The 23,210-nt window shown below is 35.0% G+C and overlaps 1 protein-coding gene across 17 annotated transcripts in view; it reads left to right on the top strand.

Annotated features, from left to right (window-relative positions):
- The window catches only part of LOC129749354 (probable phospholipid-transporting ATPase IA), a 267,863-nt gene that overhangs the window by 143,325 nt on the left and 101,328 nt on the right, over positions 1-23,210 (top strand). For all 17 annotated transcript variants that reach the window (XR_008738026.1, XM_055744303.1, XM_055744302.1 and 14 more), the window contains 4 exons: positions 3,370-3,490; positions 21,501-22,043; positions 22,108-22,243; positions 22,545-22,686. Coding sequence is in view for 16 of the 17 variants with exons in the window: in XM_055744303.1 (XP_055600278.1) it covers positions 3,370-3,490; positions 21,501-22,043; positions 22,108-22,243; positions 22,545-22,686 (942 nt within the window). In the remaining variant the exon portion in view is untranslated. The remainder of the gene's footprint in view (positions 1-3,369; positions 3,491-21,500; positions 22,044-22,107; positions 22,244-22,544; positions 22,687-23,210) is intronic.

Genomic DNA, 23,210 nt, shown 5'->3' with positions numbered 1-23,210 from the left:
TTAAAACCGGGGAGATCATAAAATATCTTACAGAAAAAACGGGAAATTAAAAATGGAAACTCGCTGGCCACCCTGGTTGAGATAAAAATCTCAATCCAACTGTCATCGTCGTCGCTTTGTGTAAGCATATATTTCTATATGTTGTTGACTTGCGTACTCAATGCTCATATGCTTCTTTTAATGAACTAGCTCAAAAAAAATGTACTTACATAATAAAACAAGCTTCTGCTAATTGCATCTGTGGGATATCTTCAACAAAACAAAAATCTTCTCATATGCTTATGATCTTAGTTCATATGCTCATATGCTTATGAGTCTGTTCTTTCACACAAAAAAGGATTTTTTTAATGAAATATCGATCAGTCACTCAGACGCAACAAATTAGCAAATCATAACTTTTGGAGAAACATGAGCTACATAATGTGGCGTATCTTGGGCCAAATTTTGGTGTTTTTATGCATTGCATGTTATTTGATCATTTTGAATTTGCTGTCCCACAATTCTCTACAATTTTTCAAAATAAAAAAAAAATACTTTTTTTTAAACAGCCAGTACTCGGCGAAATAAATTTTCCTAGTGATACGTTAGAAATAAGGAAAACAATATCATTTATCTATTTCATTCTAAATTTTATAACAAGGAAGTTATGGAGCAAAGAAAAAAAGTGGCCCATGATACCCCCCATCCTATATTTAAAACTGGGGTATCCGAAAAATAAGTCACAATTCAAGCGATTTTCAAGGAATTTTCGTCGAATTTGGTACCCAAACAAGTACCAAAATAAAGAGCAAGTTTAATGTAAAGAAAAACTTCACCCATAAAACCCATAAAAGTCACTTTTTTCCATACTTATTACCATACATACTTTGAATTTCTGGCGACAGCTTATTTCAAATCCTATATCCACGAAAATTGGCACAGTTGATGTTGGGCCCAAATGGAATCCAAAATCGTTTGATACTTTTTATGGTCCAATTTTGACCAGTCTAATGTACATTCTTTCTAAAAAAACGAGGGCTCCGACTGAATATAAACGTGTTTCAAGAGTTACTGTTATGAAAAAAAAAGTTTAACGGGAAGATGATAAGAAATATGATAATGATGAAATATATAGTTTTGTTGAAACAAAATTGTTCTAACTCAATCGAATCAACCTTACATGATGGCTGAATAATATTATATACATATTGATGATGATTGAACTACACTTGAGGTCCAATCAAATATTACTAACCAGAAGAACGACTCGTGTGAATTTTAAACAATAATTAAAAAACATTTTGTCATTTGTTTACACATCATCCAAGCGCTTTTAAAGCACACAAATATCCAAGATCTAGTAATTAACAGCTATGCTTTTTATCTATTTTTCTAAAAATCCGTGGATTGTACGACTAGTTAGCTTTTGACAACATATGTATCACCCAAATAAGTGCAGATTTTCTAATTCGTTTCATTATCCTGGAAACAGAATCTGTATGAATCTAATTGTCTGATTTAACATAGTTGAAAAGTTCATGAATGCACCATTTTCAACTGTGCGAAGAACGATAGAAAAAATTAAACATAAGTTGTTTAAAATTCATAAAGGATACACAGAAAGCGATGTGCAACCATGCTAAAACTCGTCCAATAAACTTTTGACGGTCGCCGTGAAAGGAAAAGATCTTGTACAATTTCATATTTGGTATTTTGTACGATGTAATGTGCTTTTGTGCAGCCAATATTCTGTTAATCTATGCAGCGCAGATTCATCAGTTCAACCCATTTTTTTAAAGCTATAGCTGCCGAATGAAACCAAAACAGAAATATTTCTTTCAAAACTGATGTAAACAATTCACTGAGGGGTTTATACAACATGTTTCATTCTTTGAACAAGTGCGATTGTACAAATAATTACAGTGAGTGTACTAAGAAAACGACTCTTTTTTCGTTAATATCTTCGACCTCCTAAAACGAATCGTTTTCGCTGGTATTCATACCTGGAATTCGTATGATTATAAACTTGCTTTCCTTTTTTTTGGGAAATTTATACTAAATGCTTTTCAGAAATTTATATTTTCTTTCCGGAAACTGACTCTATTCTAAGATTAAAATTTGTAGTTATAAGTTTTTTCCTTGGGAGTACCGACAACAAAATACGAATGAATCCGTTCAACGTTGACGTTGAAAAATTGTCGTTTGTGAACTTTTTTAGAAAACAATGTTGAATTGTATTGACATATGCAGTCTTAAAAGTTTTACATCCCTTTTTACAAGCCCAATTATACGGGTTCCTCGAAACGATGATAATTTTAAACATTGCAATCCATCATTCCTTTAAAACCCTTCCAAGTCTCACGCTCATTACGACTTTGTGTACAAAGTCCCATGTCAATCAGACAGTAAGTAAAACTGTTCACTTTTCAATCATTCGTCATGTCTAGCCATGTCAAATCGTTCTTCTATTTATGCAGGGGTTCCACCATTCTAGCTTCTTAAGGATCCTTGGTACCCTTTTCTGTTTTCTTTTGCTATCAATCGAAATCGACTTCGCTTTCCCGAGCTCACAGATGAAGGTTTGGAATCAAAAATTGATGTGCCGGACAATTTTACGCTCATTTGGCTCCGAACGTTCAAACATTTTGCGCCAATCGATCGAGTCGATTTAAAATTTCTGAATTTCCTTAAAAAAAATTATTAATATTTTTATTCCGTTTTTTCACTTTACATTTTAAAATTTAGTTGTCTGACTTTTCTTTTGAACAAAATTTTTTTTGTCGTTTTTTTTTTTTTAAATTGACCCACCCTGGAGGGACTTTTACCCACTCATAAAAGCCGAAGGTCTTTTCCAGAGTAACACCGGATAGTTAATATCCATCACACAATACAATCATTTGCATTGGAAAACGTTTATCCTTTCCTTTCTTAAACCGTTCATGTCCGGAAAGTCTCTACACACACGTCCTATCGTGTAAAGATGTAGCTTGTTTCCAGTTTTCCATCTTTCAATTTCGACCCTTGAGGTTTGGGTCAGTCTTGGGCTGTGCTTTTTGCAACCGGTATCCTTTTTGCTCCGAGTTTGCTGAACAGTTTTGAGGGAGCCTTGAAGTTCTTTCCTTTTTCCCATATCGAAATTTTCCGGCCGAACGGATGGGGGGTCCGATTTTCGGTTCAACGACGGAACGAATGGAACTTGGAAGCTGGTGTATTGGAACAACTTTGGAAAAACTTGCCCCGGCAAAGCCAGCCCAATCATTGAAAAACGATAAGCACGTGGTTCGGATTTTGGTCGATCAATTTCGGAAGAGTAAAGATTATTCGATTCCATTGAGCTCTGATTAATGACGGTCTTACTGATGGTTGTCTTTTTTTTTTCTTTTTTTGCAGATGACGACGATGCCACAACCTCCGGGGTGACTTTGGACGACTCCGATAAGCGAGTGATACTGTTGAATCAAACTCAGCGGCAAAAGTACTGCAACAATCATATCTCGACGGCAAAGTATAGGTGAGTGAAGTGATATAAATGGGGTTTGGCTAATGATAACCGTATGTTTTGGTAGATAGAATTATGCCCTTCAAGATAAAAAAAATTACATAATAGTTATTGACAACCACAATCATTCAAATAAAGTACATAACAGATGATTATTCTAACACTCTAGTGAAAAAAATATTTTATCAGGAGAATCACACGTTTTTTTCACCGACCTAAAAAAAAATGAATAAGCTCAACAATATTTTGAAGTGTTCGAAAAAAGTGACATAAAAATAAAAAAATCATATAAAACAGCTTGTCTGTGCCCAATAGTTGCACAGGCAAATTTTTATGTTGTGCCGGCGAAATTGTTGTCCGATTTTTTCCAATATTTGCACATTTTAAAAACCTTCTTAAGGTCAGTAACCATGTGGTCAAAGAGGCTGATATTTGTTACGGAAATTCATTATGAGAACTTCTAGTTCAAATGAAATCCAATTTGGAGACGGCCCCTTTTGAGAGGGGTCTTCCATATAAACCGTCCAATGCACAATAGGAAAACTCAGACCCAAAATCTAAATAAAAGCGAAGCCCCTGGTTTGAAAGTTTGTAATAGCATTTATCACACGTGAAATTCTCTTACAAACTCAAATCTGTCGCTTAATTTAACTGGAACCATCTGAGTAAAGTGTTATCTGACCTTATTTGCCCAGTATTGAAAAAAAAATTCTGTTCCATTGAAATTCCATAGAAAATTCTGTAAGATATTCAATGCTTTGTTAAGTGCCCATTTACAGGTGAAAGGATAGAAATATGCGATCTGTTTTACCCCCTTTACCCCTATAAAGAATATGTGATTTTATAAAATAATTGCTTAAGGACTCACTTGGGAGTCGATAGATTTTGAAAGTGATTAATATCACATTGAAATCTTTGCCAACAATTCTGGCTGAAAAACTGTTTTGATCAAATTAAGTTTCACGAAGTTTTGACTTTTTATTTTTCTGAATAATAAGAGCCAAATAAAGCTTCATAAAAAAGTTTCTGGTCGGGTTCAACGGCAGATTTGATTTTCTGGAAAAAAAATTGCACTTGATAAGTAATAGTTCGGGTTTTCCAACCTTCGATTTCGAGTTGTTTGGGGGTTCGCTGTTAACATGAAATGCAATTCTTCAAGATTTGTCGTTTCGAAATCTTCAGATTCTTTGGATAAAATGCTGAGTCAGGATAAAGGATTTCTAAATAAGTCTTATAAAAAAGTAGTCCCTTAAAGCCAAAGCAGTTTAAGTGACTTTGACACTTTTCAGACATTGCAAGTTGCCGGACTTTAATACATTACATATTAGACCAATAATCCACCTATAACACCGTTCACGATATATCGATGAAATGCGAAAAAAAAATCACACATTCAATTGCAAATAACTCATCACAGTCTACTCGTATCGCGTCACAATCTTCTTCAAACTGGTTTGTCATTGTTTGAACTACTAGCATACCGGAAACATATTTTAGAACACAAAGAGTGAAAGTATGTCGATTTTTCATACATTTTACCGAAAATCTCCATACAAATTTCAAGTCCTTTGCGCCAGCTCGTGCTTCTATCAAATGACCTGCAACTTTCAGAAAGTCATTTTTTCACCTAAATGCACCAATCCAGGGGGTGCCGCATTGAAAAAAATGTTGTAGAAATCATCCCATACAAATTTGGGCCAGTCTAATACATATGTTATCAACGGATTTAATAATCTTAGAACTTATATTTTAAGATTTCAAGATAGAAAAATATATTTATAGAAATATGAAGTGTCAAACCAAAATTGAATTATTAAAAATCTACACGAAGTGCATAAAATATGTTAATTCTAAGGCGAAAACAGTTAATTAGAGCACAGAAATGATTAAAATCACTAGTCAAACGTAAATATCCGCTCAATCAGCAAAAATAAAAAAAAAAAGTTAATTGAGATTTTTTTTATTTTCTAATCGTATGATGAAAACCAAATTTCAAATAAGTAATCAAAAACATTAAAATTTAAAAATATGATTTTTAATTTTTTGTATTAAATCGAATATCATTTTTGGGGTACAAGTTAGGATTGGTTATTGTTCACATGAAATGTATAGCAAGAACCTTTAAATAATTCAAAAATAAAAAAAAATAAGTTTAAAAAAATTCTTGAAGGAAATCAATACACGTTGCGCTTATTCAGGATTTAATGAATTGCTTTAAAAAAATTTAATTCTATTTGTAGCAGTTAAAAGCAACAACAAAAAATTTTGGAGATATACAAATTAATAAATTTTAAATTTCCATACATATCTTGCAGCGGACTTATATACAACAATGGGGCAGGAAGAAATTGAGCGGACCAATTGTTGCACGATCCGATATTTTCTCTGATTATGTATGGATCATATTTTTTTATAAACTCATGGTGTTAAAAGTGTCCAACAAACGTTTCGTAAAGAAACTCGATACGATTTTTTTTTGTTCTGACGTAAAACCTTATTTACCGTGGAAGGAATCTTAAGGTTTTGTTTAACAATTATCACAAAAACAGCACGAAAAAAACTAGAAACATTAAAAATGTCGTTAGATGCATATTTTACATAAGCAAATATCTTAAAAAGCCAAATTCAATCAGTAAACATTACAATTAACATGATTCAGTATTATTTTTGAGAAAAAGATGAAAATCAGCTGAAATATGGACAAGTTTAGTCATGCTGTGCAACAATGGGTAAGGGGACAACGATTGGCAAATCACCCTATATCTACTTAAATGTATGGCATTTTAAAAAGAATTTTTTTCTAGAATGATCACCCTGTAGCGTTCCTAGCATAGAGCTATCATTTTTTTTTTTCGTTGTGTTGCCATTGTTCATCAGACATACCTACTTGATTTCTTCATTCATTTATACGAATTGGGAAAAATTACGTTGAAGTAAATAAACAAATTCTTAAGTAATATTTAAAACTAAGAATATTAAAAGCTAATTGAACGATTTTATAACTTGAAATAGGGTAAGGTAATCTTATTTTGCTATACTTTGTCATGGGCTTTTAGATTTTATATGGCTAGTCTCAGGGCCGTAGGAAGAACTGGCTCATGGGGGTGAGGGGGACGGTTTTCTCACAACAGTTTTGCTTGAACAATCCACACATAAAGAATATAAATAATATGTAGATTCTATAAAATTATTCAGTTTTGAGTTATTTTACAATAACCGTTGGGTATTTATTTAAAATCCTAACTATCGAAATTAAGTCCTAAAATTTTATTTATTTTTATTAATATTCAAATAATAAACAATGGATTTAAAGGTTTAAATAGTGAAGGATTAAATCTTTGAAACTATGATCACCTGCAATTTGATTCCTTAATGAATTGAAAAAAAAATTCCAAGTAATCATAAGCATTCAAGCTTTGCATTTTTAGAGCTTTATACCAGCATTAAAGCACTCTTTCAAAAAGCAATTGGCATTTTATCAGCTTTGCTCAATACTTTTGAAATGTAGCATAAAGGGTGATACGGTAAAAATTTGGTCAATATCAACATGACGTATTTCTTTCAATTTTGCATTTAAAAAACCTGAACACCCCTCATTTGAAAGGTGAGTGTGTGTGTGTAGAATGTTGCTCTTATTTTGATTTTGGAATTCACTCTTCAGTTATCAAAATGCCGTCCAAGGAAGAAGAGCAGCGTATCAAAATTTTGCTCGCGCATCGCAAAAATCCGAGTTACTCGCACGCAAAGCTGGCAAAATCGCTAAAAGTTGCCAAATCAACCGTTACAAATGTAATTTAAGTGTTTGGGGAACGTTTGTCGACAGCCAGGAAGTCTGGATCGGGGGGAAATCGAAAACCGGAAGCCGCTGAGACGACAAAGATAGTTGCCGATAGTTTCAAGCGAAACCCTAACCTCTCTCTCCGAGATGCCGCAAATATGCTGGGTGTATCGTCTACAACCGTGCATTGAGCCAAAAAACGAGGCGGACTATCGACTTACAAGAAGGTAGTGACTCCAAATCGCGATGATAAACAAAATACGACGGCCAAAGCGCGATCCCGGAGGCTGTACACGACGATGCTGACGAAGTTTGACTGCGTGGTAATGGACGACGAAACCTACGTCAAAGCCGACTACAAGCAGCTTCCGGGACAGGAGTTTTATATGGCAAAAGGAAGGGGAAAAGTAGCAGATATTTTCAAGCAAAGAAACATCTGGTTTGGCAAGCCATCTGTACCTGTGGCTTGAAAAGCAGTATTTTCATAGCATCCGGGACTGTCAACCAGGAAATTTACGTGAAAGAGTGTTCGAATAAACGTCTGCTGCCTTTCCTGAAGAAACACGGTTGTTCCGTACTGTTTTGGCCGGATTTGGCATCTTGCCATTTCGGTAAAAAGGCCATGGAGTGGTACGCCGCCAACAACGTGCAGGTGGTTCTCAAGGACAAGAACCCTCCCAACACGCCAGAGCTCCGTCCAATTGAGAAATACTAGGCTATTGTCAAGCGAAACCTAAAGAAGACCAAAAAAACTGCTAAGGACGAGCAGCAGTTCAAGGCAAACTGGCTTTCTGCGGCGAAGAAGGTGGACAAGGTGGCTGTACAAAATTTGATGGCAGGGGTTAAGCGTAAGGCTCGGCAATTCGAATTTGGAAAAGCAGAAGCCTAACTGAATATTTTCCCTGAATTTTATACTAATTAAACATGAAAAAGAAATTTAATTCGATTTTTTAAATAAACGATTTCACCGATTTACACGCGTTTTCCCTTACCAAATTTTGACCGTATCACCCTTTAGTCTTCTTCTTATTTCTACTCACCGATGCAATTTTCAGCACGACTCGGACTGCTTTATCGGCTAGCTCCTGGAATGGTTCAGTTACGGAAACTCGTTGGACATAGAGTTTCCTTTTATACCTATTAGAGTTTACAATTTTAATACGGTTTTTGCTTATTGAGTTTTTTCAATGAGTGAAACAACTTTTTTTTTAAATTTACGTAAAGTTTCGGGTTACTGTTCTCAACCCATCATCAGACGTAAAAAAATGAAGCAGCACAATTTTATTCTGTTCCGCTGCTTGTCGTGTTTACTGTTACTCCTCTCAGTTTTGCTATGAGACCGTTGTAGGTAACTAATTTTCCTAGGCCCGTGGAGTTATACAAGTTCCTTAACCTAGTTGGAAGCGGTGGGAATCGACCAATTTTGAAAATTTTGTCATTATTTTTTCAATTTTGCCGTTTTACCATTTTTTAAATTTCGTGGATTTTGTTATAATTAAAAATTTTGACATAATGGACGAAATGTACAAAATTAACAAAAAATCTTTAATTTTCGAAAATAACAAAAAATATAAAAATGACCAAATGGACTAAATTGAAAAACTAACAAAATTTAAAAAAAATGAAAAATGGGCAATTTTGACCAAAATGAAAAAAAAGACAAAATTTTTAAAATTGAAAAAAATGTCTAAATTATTAAAAATGACAAAACTGTAAAGATGACAAAAACTACAAAATTCACAAAATTGAATAAACTGGAAAAATTGATACAAATGACAACAGTTATAAAATTGTTGTCAATTTTATACATTTTTCAAATTATCAATTATCAATTTTGTCGATTTGATCAACTTTTGTGATTTTGTTCGTTTTTCGGAATTTTGTCATTTCTATAATTTTTTTTAATTTTTTTCATTTTTGAAAAATTTTGTCATTTTTTTTTTAAATTGGGTAATTTTATCAATTGTGTCAATTTTGTATATTTTGTTAATTTCGTCAATTGTGGCAATATGGTTTCTATTTGGTGTCAATTTTGTCAATTGGTCTAAAATTGTCAATATTGTAAATTTGCCTCAATTTTCAATTTCGTCAATATTGTTAATATGTTTAGTTTTGTCAATTTTGTATTGTATTGTCATTTTCTTCAATTTTGTTAATTTCATAAATTTTATCAATTTTGTTTATTTTGCCAATTTGTCAATTTCGTTAATTTTGTGAACTGCCGTTTTTTTGAGATTATGTATGTCAATTTTATCAATTTTGTTCAATGGGGCTTGTCGGCAAACGCCTGCAAATATCGACCGTTTGAAGTGAGTTTGAAGTTCCCTCTCAGTGGGGAGAGGGAATCTGTTAAAAGAGAGAAAATTTTCTCCGGTTTATTTTGATTTTGGTTTTCCGTTTTGATTTAACACATAGTAGCCATCGGAAAACTGCACGTTCAAAAGTTTTCTGTAGAATCAAAATTTATTTACCTAACTGCGGATCTGAGATGCCAAACGGTATTACAAACAATCAGCACACATTTTATTTAAAAAATTTCCTTGATATTGGAAAGTTTTTTTGAGAATCAATTACAAATGTAAAATTTATGGTCAACAAATAAAAAGTTTCAGCTTTTTAAGTAAAAGAAACGCTATTAATTCATTGTTGCTAAAGTTTCACATACTTAAATATTTGATAACACTCTGTTGGAGGTAAAGCGGGTAAACGCTTTAATTGAACCTTCTCGTTAAGCGTAGTTAATATCCAAAATCAATCCGTCTGCCATTTAAGTCTCTTGCTTATAATTTACTCAAGCTCAATCACTTCCAAATCCCTTTAATCGAGTATAGTCAAATTAGGAACTTTCTGTAACAGTACTACCATGGATTTTCCGAAACATAGCTTGACAGCTGCCGTTAAGATTTACCATAACAGTTTTAACAAAAAAACAAATCTTACATTTGGATTTTTATTCTGTGTCAAGTCAGAAAATTTTAAGAAACATAAAAATATATCTCAACAGGCATCCCGGCTGGCCCTAGAATATAACATCAAAACAAACAAAAAATACTCTCTCACCGACAGTTTTTCGCGATTTTAACAACTTTCATCACCTCGTTCGATACCGGCACCGGGTGCAAACGATCCGGAATATGTGTTGGAACCTTTGGAAGTTTTAAAAAAGTGTGCCAGTTACGTCAAAAAGAATTGAAAAAGGTAACTCTCAATTTTTCCATACAAATTTTTGTCCAAAGGAACCATTTTGATAAGTGCCATCTTTTAATGGGAAATTGAACTAGTGATCAAGAAAACCTACCCCATTGGCCAACTTTGATAATTTTGTCAATTTTGTCAATTTTGCCATTTTTTTATCAAACAAGACAAACGGTCTTGTACGACCAAAAGTTTTCCCACAACACGCTCTTGGTTTTTATTTTCATAATCTTTTGTTCTTTATTTTTTAATATATCCATCTATAATTTTCATTACGTTCGATTGTTATTCTCCTTTGCTAATTTAATACTCAACCGAAAAGCCTTCAAACATGAAATTAAAATTCAAAGTTAAGTTTTTAACAAATTTCTTATCGGTATCCAAAATCTGAAAGCTAATCGTCCTGCCGCGCCAAACAAACGACATAATTTGACCACTGTTAGAGGTCGTCATTTCCAAGAATCAATTTTCCGTGGGAAAAACAGCTCCTGGAAAAATATGGTCTGCCGTTTCTATGTTTTCATTCCTGGGGCCAGCCAACCGGCTCACAAGCCAGTAAGTCATTAGTGCTCAATCGAGCGCAATAAGCAAATCATGAATGAATCTGTACCTACCGTACCGTACCACCCACATTTAGACGCCACCACCAGAAGGCTGTTCTGTGTCCATTACCTTGCCATTGGAAACTTGTTTGGGCAAATGTTTTCCCAACAAAGAAAAGTAAGGTGGTGAGGCGAAAGGAAAAATATTTCAAGAACACGCGCCGCCAATAAGTATTCCAACAATGCGAAAAAGGGAGGGATCCATTAAATTTTCTGTGTCACCAAAACCAAAACATTCAATTTGACTGACCTAAACCTCTATTCGGCGGTTGAAACCGGCGGAAAAATCTTCACCGTTCGAGATGGGTTTTCAGCGTTGTTTTTATTCGACCATTTCATTTTCCACGGGCATGGCCTAGCTCCGGCGCGGTTTGTTTTATTATTCACAGAAAATTCGAAGCAAGGCGGGGGTGGCATTTTGAATTTTGAACCATTTGATGGAGAAAATTTTAAGGGAGGTACGAGGAAAACTGGGCGGAAGCAGGCTAATATGCATATTCTCTTCATAACTGTGTGTGCTATTTATAGATGCTTTTAGTTAATAACCATAAATTAGAATTTTGCTACTAGGTACTGCACTTTACCCTCGTCGGCGCGAAATGAACTTGGAATATGTGATTTTGCAAGCATGTGTGAGCTTGTGGTTTTTTGGGAAATGAAATAAGATATATGTGAGTTTAATTTTTGAGGTTCAATGCCAATTTTGCACTTCTCGACGTTTCGGAATTATCGGATTTGCACAAAAGAACCCGGGTACATTTTGCACGATATTGCTCGCCATTCGAAGAATGCATGAACGTTTGCCAGATTTTCTTACCGTAACAATCGAGCCAATCAATAACAGGGTTGCCAAGCGTATTTTCATCAATATTTGTGAGATTTGATTTTTTTAAGAAAACTCGAAACCTAAAACTTCAAAAGAGAAAACAGTTTAACTCAAATTTAGGTATTAAAAGTCAAACTTTCAACGATAAGTTGATTGTTCTTTGAACCTTCAAATATTTGATAGAAGAAAGGGAACACTTTAAGGCTGGCAACTTCAGTAAGACCCAGAAAGCTAGATGCTGCATCCGAAGGAAGAAAGAAAGAAACGCGAAAAGCCTTCCGCAATTTAAACGGCAATCGGATGTTCGGATTGTTGCAGTTTTTTCGTCTATTCCGCCTCCCAAGCGTTTTGCAGATTTTTTGGCAAGCATTCAAATTTTCGGCTGAATCGTTTCAAGTGCCTGGCAGATGCATTCGTTGGAAGCTTCTGGCCCACCATCAGTAGATCATGCATGGACGGTGCATGGAAAGTAATTTTCATATGAGGCCCTTAGAGCCAAAGGAGTATAAGTGCAAAAATGATCGATTTTGAGTTGATAATGCCAAACAATTCTTCACATTTCTAACCATTTTTGGTGTTTTTTTCAGATTTTTGGAACTTTCTTTACATACTTTTACGTTCGATAGAAGAGTCCATATTTTCGATAAATGCATGGAATATGACCAATCACAACTACTTAAAAGCGTGTATTCTCGAAATTAGGTTCTATGCACTTTTACCCCTCTGGCTCCAAGGACCTCATATAAGTTTTTTTTTTGACACTCTTTTCATCAGTGCTTTTACTGTCAGAGCTTTCTGTATTTCCATTTTTCGAAAGCGAGGGGTGATTAAAATATTTTAAGGACAAAGAAATGAAATAGGCTGTCGTCTTGTGTGTCGACATTAGGGAAAAAAACTCAATGCAATAACTTGAAAGATACATAATGCTTCCAATAAGTATATAACTGAATAAAAGATTTATGGCAATTGCTTTTTGTGAAAGTTTCCAAATTCTTATCTTTCCATCTTGCCATATAAAGAAGCTAAAATAGTACACCCATAGAAGAGGTTGCCAAAATTCAATGCCTATTTGGCAAATCTCTGTGCCGAAAATGCGCTGAAAGTGTACTGAACCAAAAATGATATGATTGGAAAAGCACTACTGGCAGAAAGAATGGAGCTTCCAAGCAAAATGATGCATGACATGACATTCAAGCTAAACAAGAAAAACATTTTATGGGATTTTCATCCTATTGGATAATTCATCCAAAAAAAAATATAGTGAACATCGAACTCACTGCAACATTCTCATCTCGGCTTGTCAGTCCGATATCTTATCCAGTGCCACGGTGTGCCAAAATACGTTATTAAAAATAAAAAATGACCACCAAAACGGCACTCGACATTCGAAAGATATAGTGTTCAAGCATCTATCCTGAAAATTTGGAAATGTTTCGTCGGGCTTTTTTGAAATTAGAGCGATTTTAAATTTTGAGTCAATTTGCATTAGATTTCCAATGGGGTTTTTCAACCTTATGTTCTATGACCATGGATTTTTCTGACTACACATGTTTTATGACAATCACCAAGTTCAATGACTTGAATGACTAGAAAATTTCATGCCCGACAACTTTGTGGAAGACCGGAAAAAGATTTGAGTTGATCCTGAAAAGTTATTGGCAATTTTCTAAAACCTCAATAGACTCATTGAAATTTTTCCATGTTTCTTAAGTTTTTTTCAATTCCGCTTCACTGAAAAGCGAATATCTTTCCAGGCGTAGTTTGAATCGTTTTTGGGTCTTCAACCATTTTTTTCGTGCTTAAAATGTGCTTAGTCGAACAAGGTATATAGCGTAATATTGGCTTTAAAATGGTCATTTTTGATTACCTTCTTGGATTCAACAATAAAAATAAACGATATTTTTTATTTAAAATTAAAAATCAACACAGATGACCACTGTTATAGTCCACTACAGCATTTGAGAGATGATCATAGTACAATTTCGATGTATCGGGGGTTTCCCAAGTAACCAAAAGTCGCAAAAATACTTAATTTTGTGCATCAAAAGTTCACATTTGGCTGTATAAAAGGTACTCGAGAGAAATGAAAAAAAGTGCTTGATTTGGACTTCTGAACGAACATAAAAAGTCTAAACAAGTAGCATGGAACATTTTTGTGCGTTCCAAGTACCTTAAAAAATCCAGGATTCAATTTGGCGTATCGTGCTTCGTTACGAACTGTTAACGAATTTTTTGGTTCCATGCAGAACTTCTTACGAACTTTTTGGGTTCATGCAGAACTTGTTACGAACTTTTTGGTTCCATGAGGAACTTCTAAAGAACTTCAATGCAAACGTAAGCATTAAGATATTGCACAAGAAAGAATAACAGAAAATCAGAGCTACGAATATACGAACAACGAAATAAACCCACAAATAAATCAACTGTTTTGATCCAAATGGAAAGATGTCATAAACCTTAAAGATTGTCTTAAAAATTCATTTCACGTTTTAAATTTGAACAATATTTATATCTAATAAACCGAAACAAAAAAACACATCTCTTCATTGACAATCCGATTTTTCGTTTAATTTTCCTTCGAGAAGTTATTATTACACCCTTATTACTACGCTGTCAAAGGATTTATTTATAGGTTTTAAATTATATAGGAATAAAACTTTAAACTCCAGATGAGTTTAGAAAGATGCTGAAAGCTTAAAATGAAGAAAATGGTTAATTTTCAAAAATAAATGAAAACCCATAACATTTTATTGAGAGAAACCGTTTTTATTAATGAATTCAATTTAATGTTTCAAACCTCAAATCAAACGTCGTTTTTGGATTTTAGTTATTTTTCTCCTCTAACTTGAGCATCGTGATAATCATTTCATTGATAGACTCATCTTGCAAATTACTTTGACAATAAGGTCGAATCAAGCAGGATAGTGACCAAGCACAGGATTATCAGTTGATAGCATAGGTTTTCCGTCTAGGACAACGAACCGTTCCGATTAGTTGAACCGTTTTATAAATTCATTTCCAAAACTGTCCGAAACTTCGAAAGCATCCTGAAAATCATAAAACATAATAGACACTCAGAAGGAACAAAAATATTTATCAAAACTTACGATTTTCTGGTTGTTGCCTCCTTTTTCAGTTTGCTTTTAATCCTCACTAAATTTTCCATTTTCTTCTGATTAGTCCTTCTGTAACTTTTCTTGGTTTGATAGTTTAAGAAGTTTTCTTTCTAAACTGTCGGAACAAGTAGAAGAAAGAATGTGGTGCAAAAAAGATTTCACAAAAATAACATCAAACTTTATACTAACGTTAGCTCAATTCCAAATCTTGCTGAATTTAATTCCGTGATTGTTTGTTTATCTTTTGGTAAAAAGCCTACTTTGAGAAGGGATAGTCCTTAATTTGTTTAAATTGATGTTCTGAACATCGATACCATAAGAATCGCCCATGGTACAAAGGTAACATGCTCAGCTTTCACCAGGAGGGTTCAGGTTCAAATCCCCAAGCGAGAAGCAAGTTTTAGAGTAAGTATGATATTCATTTAGAGAAAAGGATTCAAAACAAACAGATTTCATTGGTAATTGTAAGATAAATAACAAAAAAAAATGTGAACGCTTTATTTTGTCCATTTTCTGTTTTTTTTTAAAGTTCATGCAAAGGCTGAATAGCCTTCTACTCAGCTTTAGATATGGAACTTGAGAGTGTGGATATGAACTTAAATTTCTAGCTGAATAGAATGCTATACAGCCCTTGAGCAGGGCTGAGTAAGCTTTTAAGAGAATGTTTTACGGAACTTTTGGTTACTTGGGTTGATATCGTTTCCACGTTTCTGAAAAATCATGATGAACACTCTCCGAGGCTTGCTCTCCGAATACACCCAGCGATTTTCCGGTATTCGCAAAAATCCTTTTCATAGAATCGTTGAATGTGGAATTTGGAAGAGTTTGGCAGTTTAAGATTCTCCCACACTGTAGAAAACTCATCAACGAGTGATGTGTACTCGGAATCTAAGTTTTCCTTAAAGCATGCCTTGTAAATCTCCTGGAACAGCTTCAGTGCCTGCGATATCGGTATTTTTACAGTTTTAAGTGTTTTTTTTATTCATCTTTTTTACTTACCTTTCAATGTTCTTGCACATCAAAATGACCTTCAAGCACATCTGAAGAATCCATTAGATTATGGCAAGCTTTCCCTGTGAAACCAAACGTTTGTTGGAGATGCCTCACTCCTGCCTTTGCAGTCCACAATTCTGCTAGCTCTGGATTCGTTGCTTCAACTGATTTTTAAATCTCCTGCAACATATTCATCGATGTGTTGCAACTGTAGCGCGTTCCAAATTGGAGCAATATTCTCATATTTTTAAGAGCAAGAATCAAAAGCCTAATAGTTCATTAAATAATTTGACGTTATTATACTAAAAGCCTAATGTTCATAACTATTTCTAAAATACCTTCGAACACCGCCACCCTTGAAACGTTCAGCGTTGGACTGCTGTCCCAGTGAAATCACCGACAAAGTAATTTTAAAAGAACCACCTCCACCGTCCATTCCAAATTTAAAAATTAGTTCTTCATCAGTCATATTTCGCGAGTCTCGAATCTTTTGAATAATTTCTTTTACATCGACGCAGTATACTACAGGTGCTTCTTTGAAGCTTTCGTTTCCTCCCATATCACCCAACTTCTTGATATCGAATAAATCCCTTAATTGCCGGTTATATGAGCCTAACTTTTCTTTAAGATTAGGCTCAAAATATATACCCATGTTACGGATGTTTCGTGTAATACTAAGGGTTTTCCTCACGCTTAAGTTGTTGTCAACTTTCATTTCGAACACATTCTGGGCAGATACAGGAGCAGTTGGTTTCAAAGAGCTGTGAGCTCGTATGATGACTATTACCCATAGATTTACTATTACATACACATTTGTGCTGAAAATTCTATCCCAAACAACTTGATCGAAGACCCAAAAATGATTCAAACTACGCCTGGAAAGAAATTCGCTTTTTAGTGAAGCGGAATTGAAAAAATACTTAAGAAACATGGAAAAATTTCAATCAGTCTAATAAAGTTTTAGAAAATTGCCAATAACTTTTCAGGATCAACATAAACCTTTTTCCGGTCTTCCACAAAGTTGTCGGGCATGAAATTTTCTATAAAGTCATTGAACTGGATGAATGTCATAAAATATGTGTAGTCAGAAAAATCCAAGGCCATAGAACATAAGGTCGAAAAACCTCATTGGAAATCTAATGCAAATTGACTCAAAATTTAAAATCGCTCTAATTTCAAAAAAGCCCGATGAAACATTTCCAAATTTTCAGGATAGATGCTTGAATACTATATCTTTTGAATGTCGAGTGCCGTTTTGGTGGTCATTTTTTATTTTTAATAACGTATTTTGGCACACCGTGGCACCATTTGAGATGGTTTTTTGCCATAGTCTTTCAGCCACTACTGTTTTAGGTAATCACTGCGCACTGCATTGGCTGTCTTCGTCGTTTGACCGGTGTTTATTTTGTGGGAATTGGAAACTAAAACAGTTTTTTATTGCCGGCCGGTTTTCATACACACGCACAACTCGTTTTGGCTGGGGGGTTTTGCCGTCAGTTGGAATTAAAGAATGTTTAAAAAAAGATAGACATACACCGTCTTGGCCGATTTAGGCTTTAAAGACTGAATAGACATGGGCAACGTAAGATTAACATTTTACACCCAGTACCGAGATGGAAATCGAACCCGACATGGAGACTAGACTGCCCCAAATTTGTATGGGAAATTTAAAATTTGTGAAATTTTATGCGGTGCAGGCTAAAATTGATCCTAGGCCTTCTAGAAGATCGCATGCCAAATTTGAGCCAGATCGGCCGCTCAACGAGCCTGAAGTTTGTATGGGATTTGGAGACATTTTGTGCGGGAGAAACATGAAAAACCATTTTTTCATCAATAACTTTGATTTCCTTTGGCCGATTTCTTTTGAATACGGGTTTTCCTTAAACCTTAATTATGACAAATATTTCATCCGAAACGCCATTTTGAAAACTAAAGACCAAGTGTTGAAATCCAAATAAAAAAAATCATCTTAGGTGTATCCCGGTATCCGTGTATCTTTCACTGTAGATCGGACAGGAGAATGCTGACAAGTATCGCTTTATATTTTGATTATCGTTTATTCTAGACTTTTTATGATAAGTCCAGGCTTGCCCATAAATCCAATCTGGCTGGGATGCCCAGATATTGTTCAGAACTTCCCTGATTTTTCCTAGGTGTATTCAGATTATTTGCTAAATCAAACAAAAAACTCAAATTTCTCTTTGAAATTTTGCATGTCTTTTGGAGATAAAGGCATAATGGCCACCTTAAGAAGAACGCTTATTTAACCTTAAAAAACAGCTAAAATTTGTGAGCTACTTAATTGTTTCGTGTTCAGACACTAAAAAAGGCTGTTTCCCAACGGACTTATACTTGAAAAAGTAGATAAAAACGTTTTTAAAATGCATTTCAATTTTTTTTTGCCAAAAGCTGAAAATCAGTCACTGTAGGGGCATAATGAAAACCCCCACTGGGGCAGTTTAAGCACCATTAATCGGGGTACGATGAGCGTTTTCTGCTGTAGAATCTAGCAGCGTATTCATCTCGATGAAGTCAATTGAATTATACACAGAAAAAAATGTAATGTTATGTTGCACGGAATTTTGCATTTTTGGACTCGAAATGGAAATCGCTCGCAAAGACATGTAAAAAACATAAACAAATATTTCCAGTTTCGACAATCTATGTAACCTCACATGTAAGAACATGGGTAGAAAAAGATCGAGTGTTTTCATGTTATTTTTAAGCTTGTTTCATGTCAACCTACACAGCAAAAATTATTTCCTGTAAAATTACGCAAATGTCCTGTAACAAAAAGGAGCAGGACATTTACCGTAATTCTACAGGTCGAAAATGTGAAATTTAATTTTTAGTGTACAACTTTTTTACAGGACATTTGCTGTAATAATAAATGAATCTTCCTTAACTTTTAAGAAAAACTATTTAAAATTACAGGTTTTGTTGATTGCAGTTGATTTATTTTAAATTTGCAGTTTTCAGTGACACGTAATAGTCAAAAAAAATCTGTGTACGTTCACATTTTATTTCATTGTGTATTGTTAATCTACACTGCTGAGGAAAATTAATAGTACTTCAAACGTGAGTTTACATTTTGTGTGCATCTTACGAGCAATTCTAGCAAAATCATGTAAATTTTCTTGATCAACACTAGACACATGTGTAGGCAAGTATGATTACACTCATCTAAAATTTATTTGACACTCCATTACATGTAAGCTAATTAACACGCCATCACTCTGACATTTTGAAAGTCAGAGAGATCCGTATTTGAAAAAGATCATGTAAAACATCATCTGGTAATATCATCTGGTTGAAAAAAAAATTAAGATGGAAAAAATAGAAGGAAATCGGAATAATCGGTTTTGTATTTATTTTTAAAACTCAATAGAATATTCGACCGAATATTCGTTTGGCCGAACAGTTAAAAAGGTAAATATTCGATACATCTCAACTAGCGATACTTAAAATCCAATAGGATGACTTTTTTAACTGTAACAGATATTTCCCCTGAATGTAGAAAATCGTATCATATATTCATTCGATTTTTATGGTCTTACATGGTCGAAATTTGCTGGGAGTAGTCAGCCATCATGGCCCGGAAAGAAAAATAGGTCCCATTAAAAGTCTGGCCGAGAGTATAATGTAAATATTCGAATAACTTACGCGATATCATATCGATATCGGTGTTTCGAATCGGCCCCTCCGGGAATCAAAGTACGCACGCTGCAGCTAATTGCCCAAATAGGTGTATCTAAAACGAATTGATAATAATTTACAAAAAAGCAACTTAAAAAAAAATATTTTTGCCTCTCCCTACTTGGGCACCGTCATCTTTTACAGAAAAAAAAAACTCAAACATTTCCTTATACTTCTTCTTTATTTTAATTTCATAAACCAAATATGGGTATTGCTCGTTCGTCTCAGATATCTAAGTTGACTGAAAAATATTGGAAGTCTAGTTAAGCATCAATGACATTAGAGAACTACTTATCTAGCAGACTATGAAAAAATAGCGAAATCTACCAGCTGTTTGATTATTATAGCGAGAAGCATTACCAATATCATAACATTTCAATTATCCAGAGCTTAAAATCTTTAAACTTTCCTGCCTCTTATGAAGCTTAAAAAAACACAAAAACCATATTTGACAGTTTTTGTGGAACAATGTATCCGTAAGTTTTTTCGATAAAATGCTGAGTTTCCGTTTGCTTGAGAATTCCTTTAACCGAAATTAGCATTTTTTTTTGACAAGGTCTCAAGACACATCTGTTGACTCAGCAAGATTTTCAACAAAATAATAATATTCGAGGTCCTCAAAACTACAGGGTTTGGTGCAGAAAAGCTGCTTTCGAGAAAACACAATTCGAAGTTTTTTTTAAACCTGCTGTCCATCTTTATTTCCGAAAGTTGCTGTTTCATTCGATCAAAAAATATGGAGACAAAATTGAAAAATAACCGAAGGTAACACCAGATGAAAATTAAGATATTCACATTCAAAGGGTCGCATGCTGTCGACCTGTTGTGACGAATGTTTTGGATGCACTTAAAAAAGACTTGACAGCTCATGCAATTTTCTATCATATGTGAGAATGACAGCCAATTCTGCGTAGCTTTTTGTCACATTTAGCCTGTCAGTGCCAAAGAAATTTTGGTGTTGCAGGGCGTTTAGTACCGTAGTTTACTTTTTCCCCCGTACAACTTCCTCAGATTTACCAATTCTCCGAGCGATCGAGTGATTGGCGTACCCGTTCTCTCTGAACAGTATTTTTGAAAGCCTTTCATTAGCCAACATTCCTTCGCCAAAGTCGAGATGCCGTTTTATAAATAATATCAGATTTGAACGTATCCAACGAATGTTTAGGTCTAAAGCCCTGGTTTGAAGTTCACAAATACTGTAACGAGCTCAAAACATTCCGTCGTTTTTTTTTGAGCATTTTTAAAATTTAAGAACTTCGACTAAACGAATGTCTTTTACTTTTAATGATCCTTTTGATTTGTTCGCAGAACAGGAATAATTTCTTAGAATAGGAATAGCTTGCTCCCATTATTTTGGGAGAATGTTTTTGTTTTTTCGTTTTTTTTCTGGGATTTTAACACTCTCGCGTTATTCATCCCTTTAATTATTTTTGAAAGAACATCGCCAAAATACTGTGAAGAAAAAATCTGCTCTAGCATGGCGACCGTCAAAATACGAGTTTCACAGGGATCCTAAGTCAGTTTTTTATTAAACTTACACAGATGTCTCAAAAATGACAACCTGACAAAAATGTGTAGAAATTCAGATGGAAATTGTTTTAAAGGGATGATTTTTTTCAAATATGATTTAATAGTTTTGTAGACGTTTGTTAACATTTAAAGAAATGGTTCCAAATAACTTCTCTGCTAAACCTCAAAATTATATCTTCCAGCAAACTATTGATTTCATTGCTCGGCATACGCTGTTTATTGTTGTGTATTCTTGTTTTAACAGTTTCTAATATACTTCTGTCTTTCTCTCTTCTATCTTCCTCAGCGCCATAAGTTTTATACCCTCGTTTTTGTTCGAGCAGTTCCGGCGGTATTCGAACTGCTTCTTTCTGTTCATCGCGCTGCTGCAGCAGATCCCGGACGTTTCGCCGACCGGTCGTTTCACCACCCTGGTCCCGCTGATCTTCATCCTTTCGGTCAGCGCCATCAAGGAAATCGTCGAGGACTTCAAGCGGCACCGGGCCGACGATGAAATCAACCACCGGGAGATCGAATCGCTGCAGGGCGGCCAATGGCGCTGGATCAAGTGGAAGGAGCTGGCGGTCGGGGACATCGTCAAGGTCCAGAACAACACCTTCTTCCCGGCCGATCTGGTGCAGCTCTCGTCGAGTGAACCCCAGGGCATTTCCTTCATCGAAACGTCCAACCTCGATGGGGAGACGAATCTGAAGATCCGGCAGGGCGTCCCGGCCACCGCCAAAATTCTCGAAACCAAAGATTTTATCCAGTTTTCCGGTACGCTCGAGAGCGAACCGCCCAACCGGCATTTATACGAGTTCAATGGGGTGCTGAAGGAGACGGGGAAGGCGTGAGTATTTTTTAGTTGATTTTGAAGAAAGGGAGGATTTTTATATATTGTCTTTTTTTTTCAGAGCGGTTGCCCTCGGACCTGATCAACTTCTGTTACGAGGCGCTATGCTTCGAAACACCTCCTGGGTATTCGGCATTGTCATCTACACCGGACACGATACGAAACTTTTGCGAAACTCTACCTCAGCGCCGCTCAAGGTGTGTGTTACGCTTGTATTTGACACGTGCTGGTGATTGTGGTTCAACAACCTTAACGCTCTAGAACCGGTGACATATTTTTAAAGGAGGATTTATTTTTACAAACTTAATTGTGCCTTATTATCGACGCCCACTAAAACGGCTCACACACATTTTTTCCACAACCAATGTGTAAAGTAAAAATATTCCCTCAACCGTCTTCCGCTCTCTGGAGCCACCAGCAAAAGCTGTCCTTTTTCCCACGGCAATATGTGCTGTACTAATGATATACTTTTCGTTTCTCCCGTTGTTCTCGTTTCAGCGCTCAACCGTTGACAGACTGACCAATACGCAAATATTAATGTTATTTTTCATTCTCATCTTTCTTTGTATCGTGAGTTGCATTTTCAACCAAATTTGGACGAAAGATCATTACAAAACCGATTGGTACTTAGGCATAAGCGGTGAGTTTAACTTTTTTTTGTTTATGTCAAAAAAAAACTTTTTTTTTTTCATTCACATACATTTTTTCAAACATGAATCTGAAACCTGAATATGAAATCTCAATGAAATCCAAATTGAAATCTAAATCATGAAATAATTTTGTCCTTAGACGCAATCGGTGAGTATAATTTATATTGGAATTTACATGTAGGGTAAAATCGTCTAATACTTAATAACCAGATTGGATTTGAAATTTTCGTACATCAAACGATAAACGAGTTGTTCTCACAGTGTGCGTGGAGATAAAACTGTTTTTTCCAGCGGCAGATTTCTTTTGCCTCGGAAACGCGTATATAATTCGTTTTAATTACCAAAAACGTAACTAAACTGTTTCCGAACATACGGATTTCCTCGTGAGTTAAAAGAATTACAGTGCGGTACAAGCTATTTCAACCAAATTACACTTTTGGAAACATCGAGAACCAGCCAATTGTGTTATCCCGCAGAAGCATTTTGTTTACCACCACATCCATACCAACGTTGC

The sequence above is a fragment of the Uranotaenia lowii genome, chromosome 2 (genome assembly GCF_029784155.1).
Source record: "Uranotaenia lowii strain MFRU-FL chromosome 2, ASM2978415v1, whole genome shotgun sequence".
NCBI lineage: Eukaryota > Metazoa > Arthropoda > Insecta > Diptera > Culicidae > Uranotaenia > Uranotaenia lowii.
This window is presented reverse-complemented; position numbering and strand designations above follow the sequence as displayed.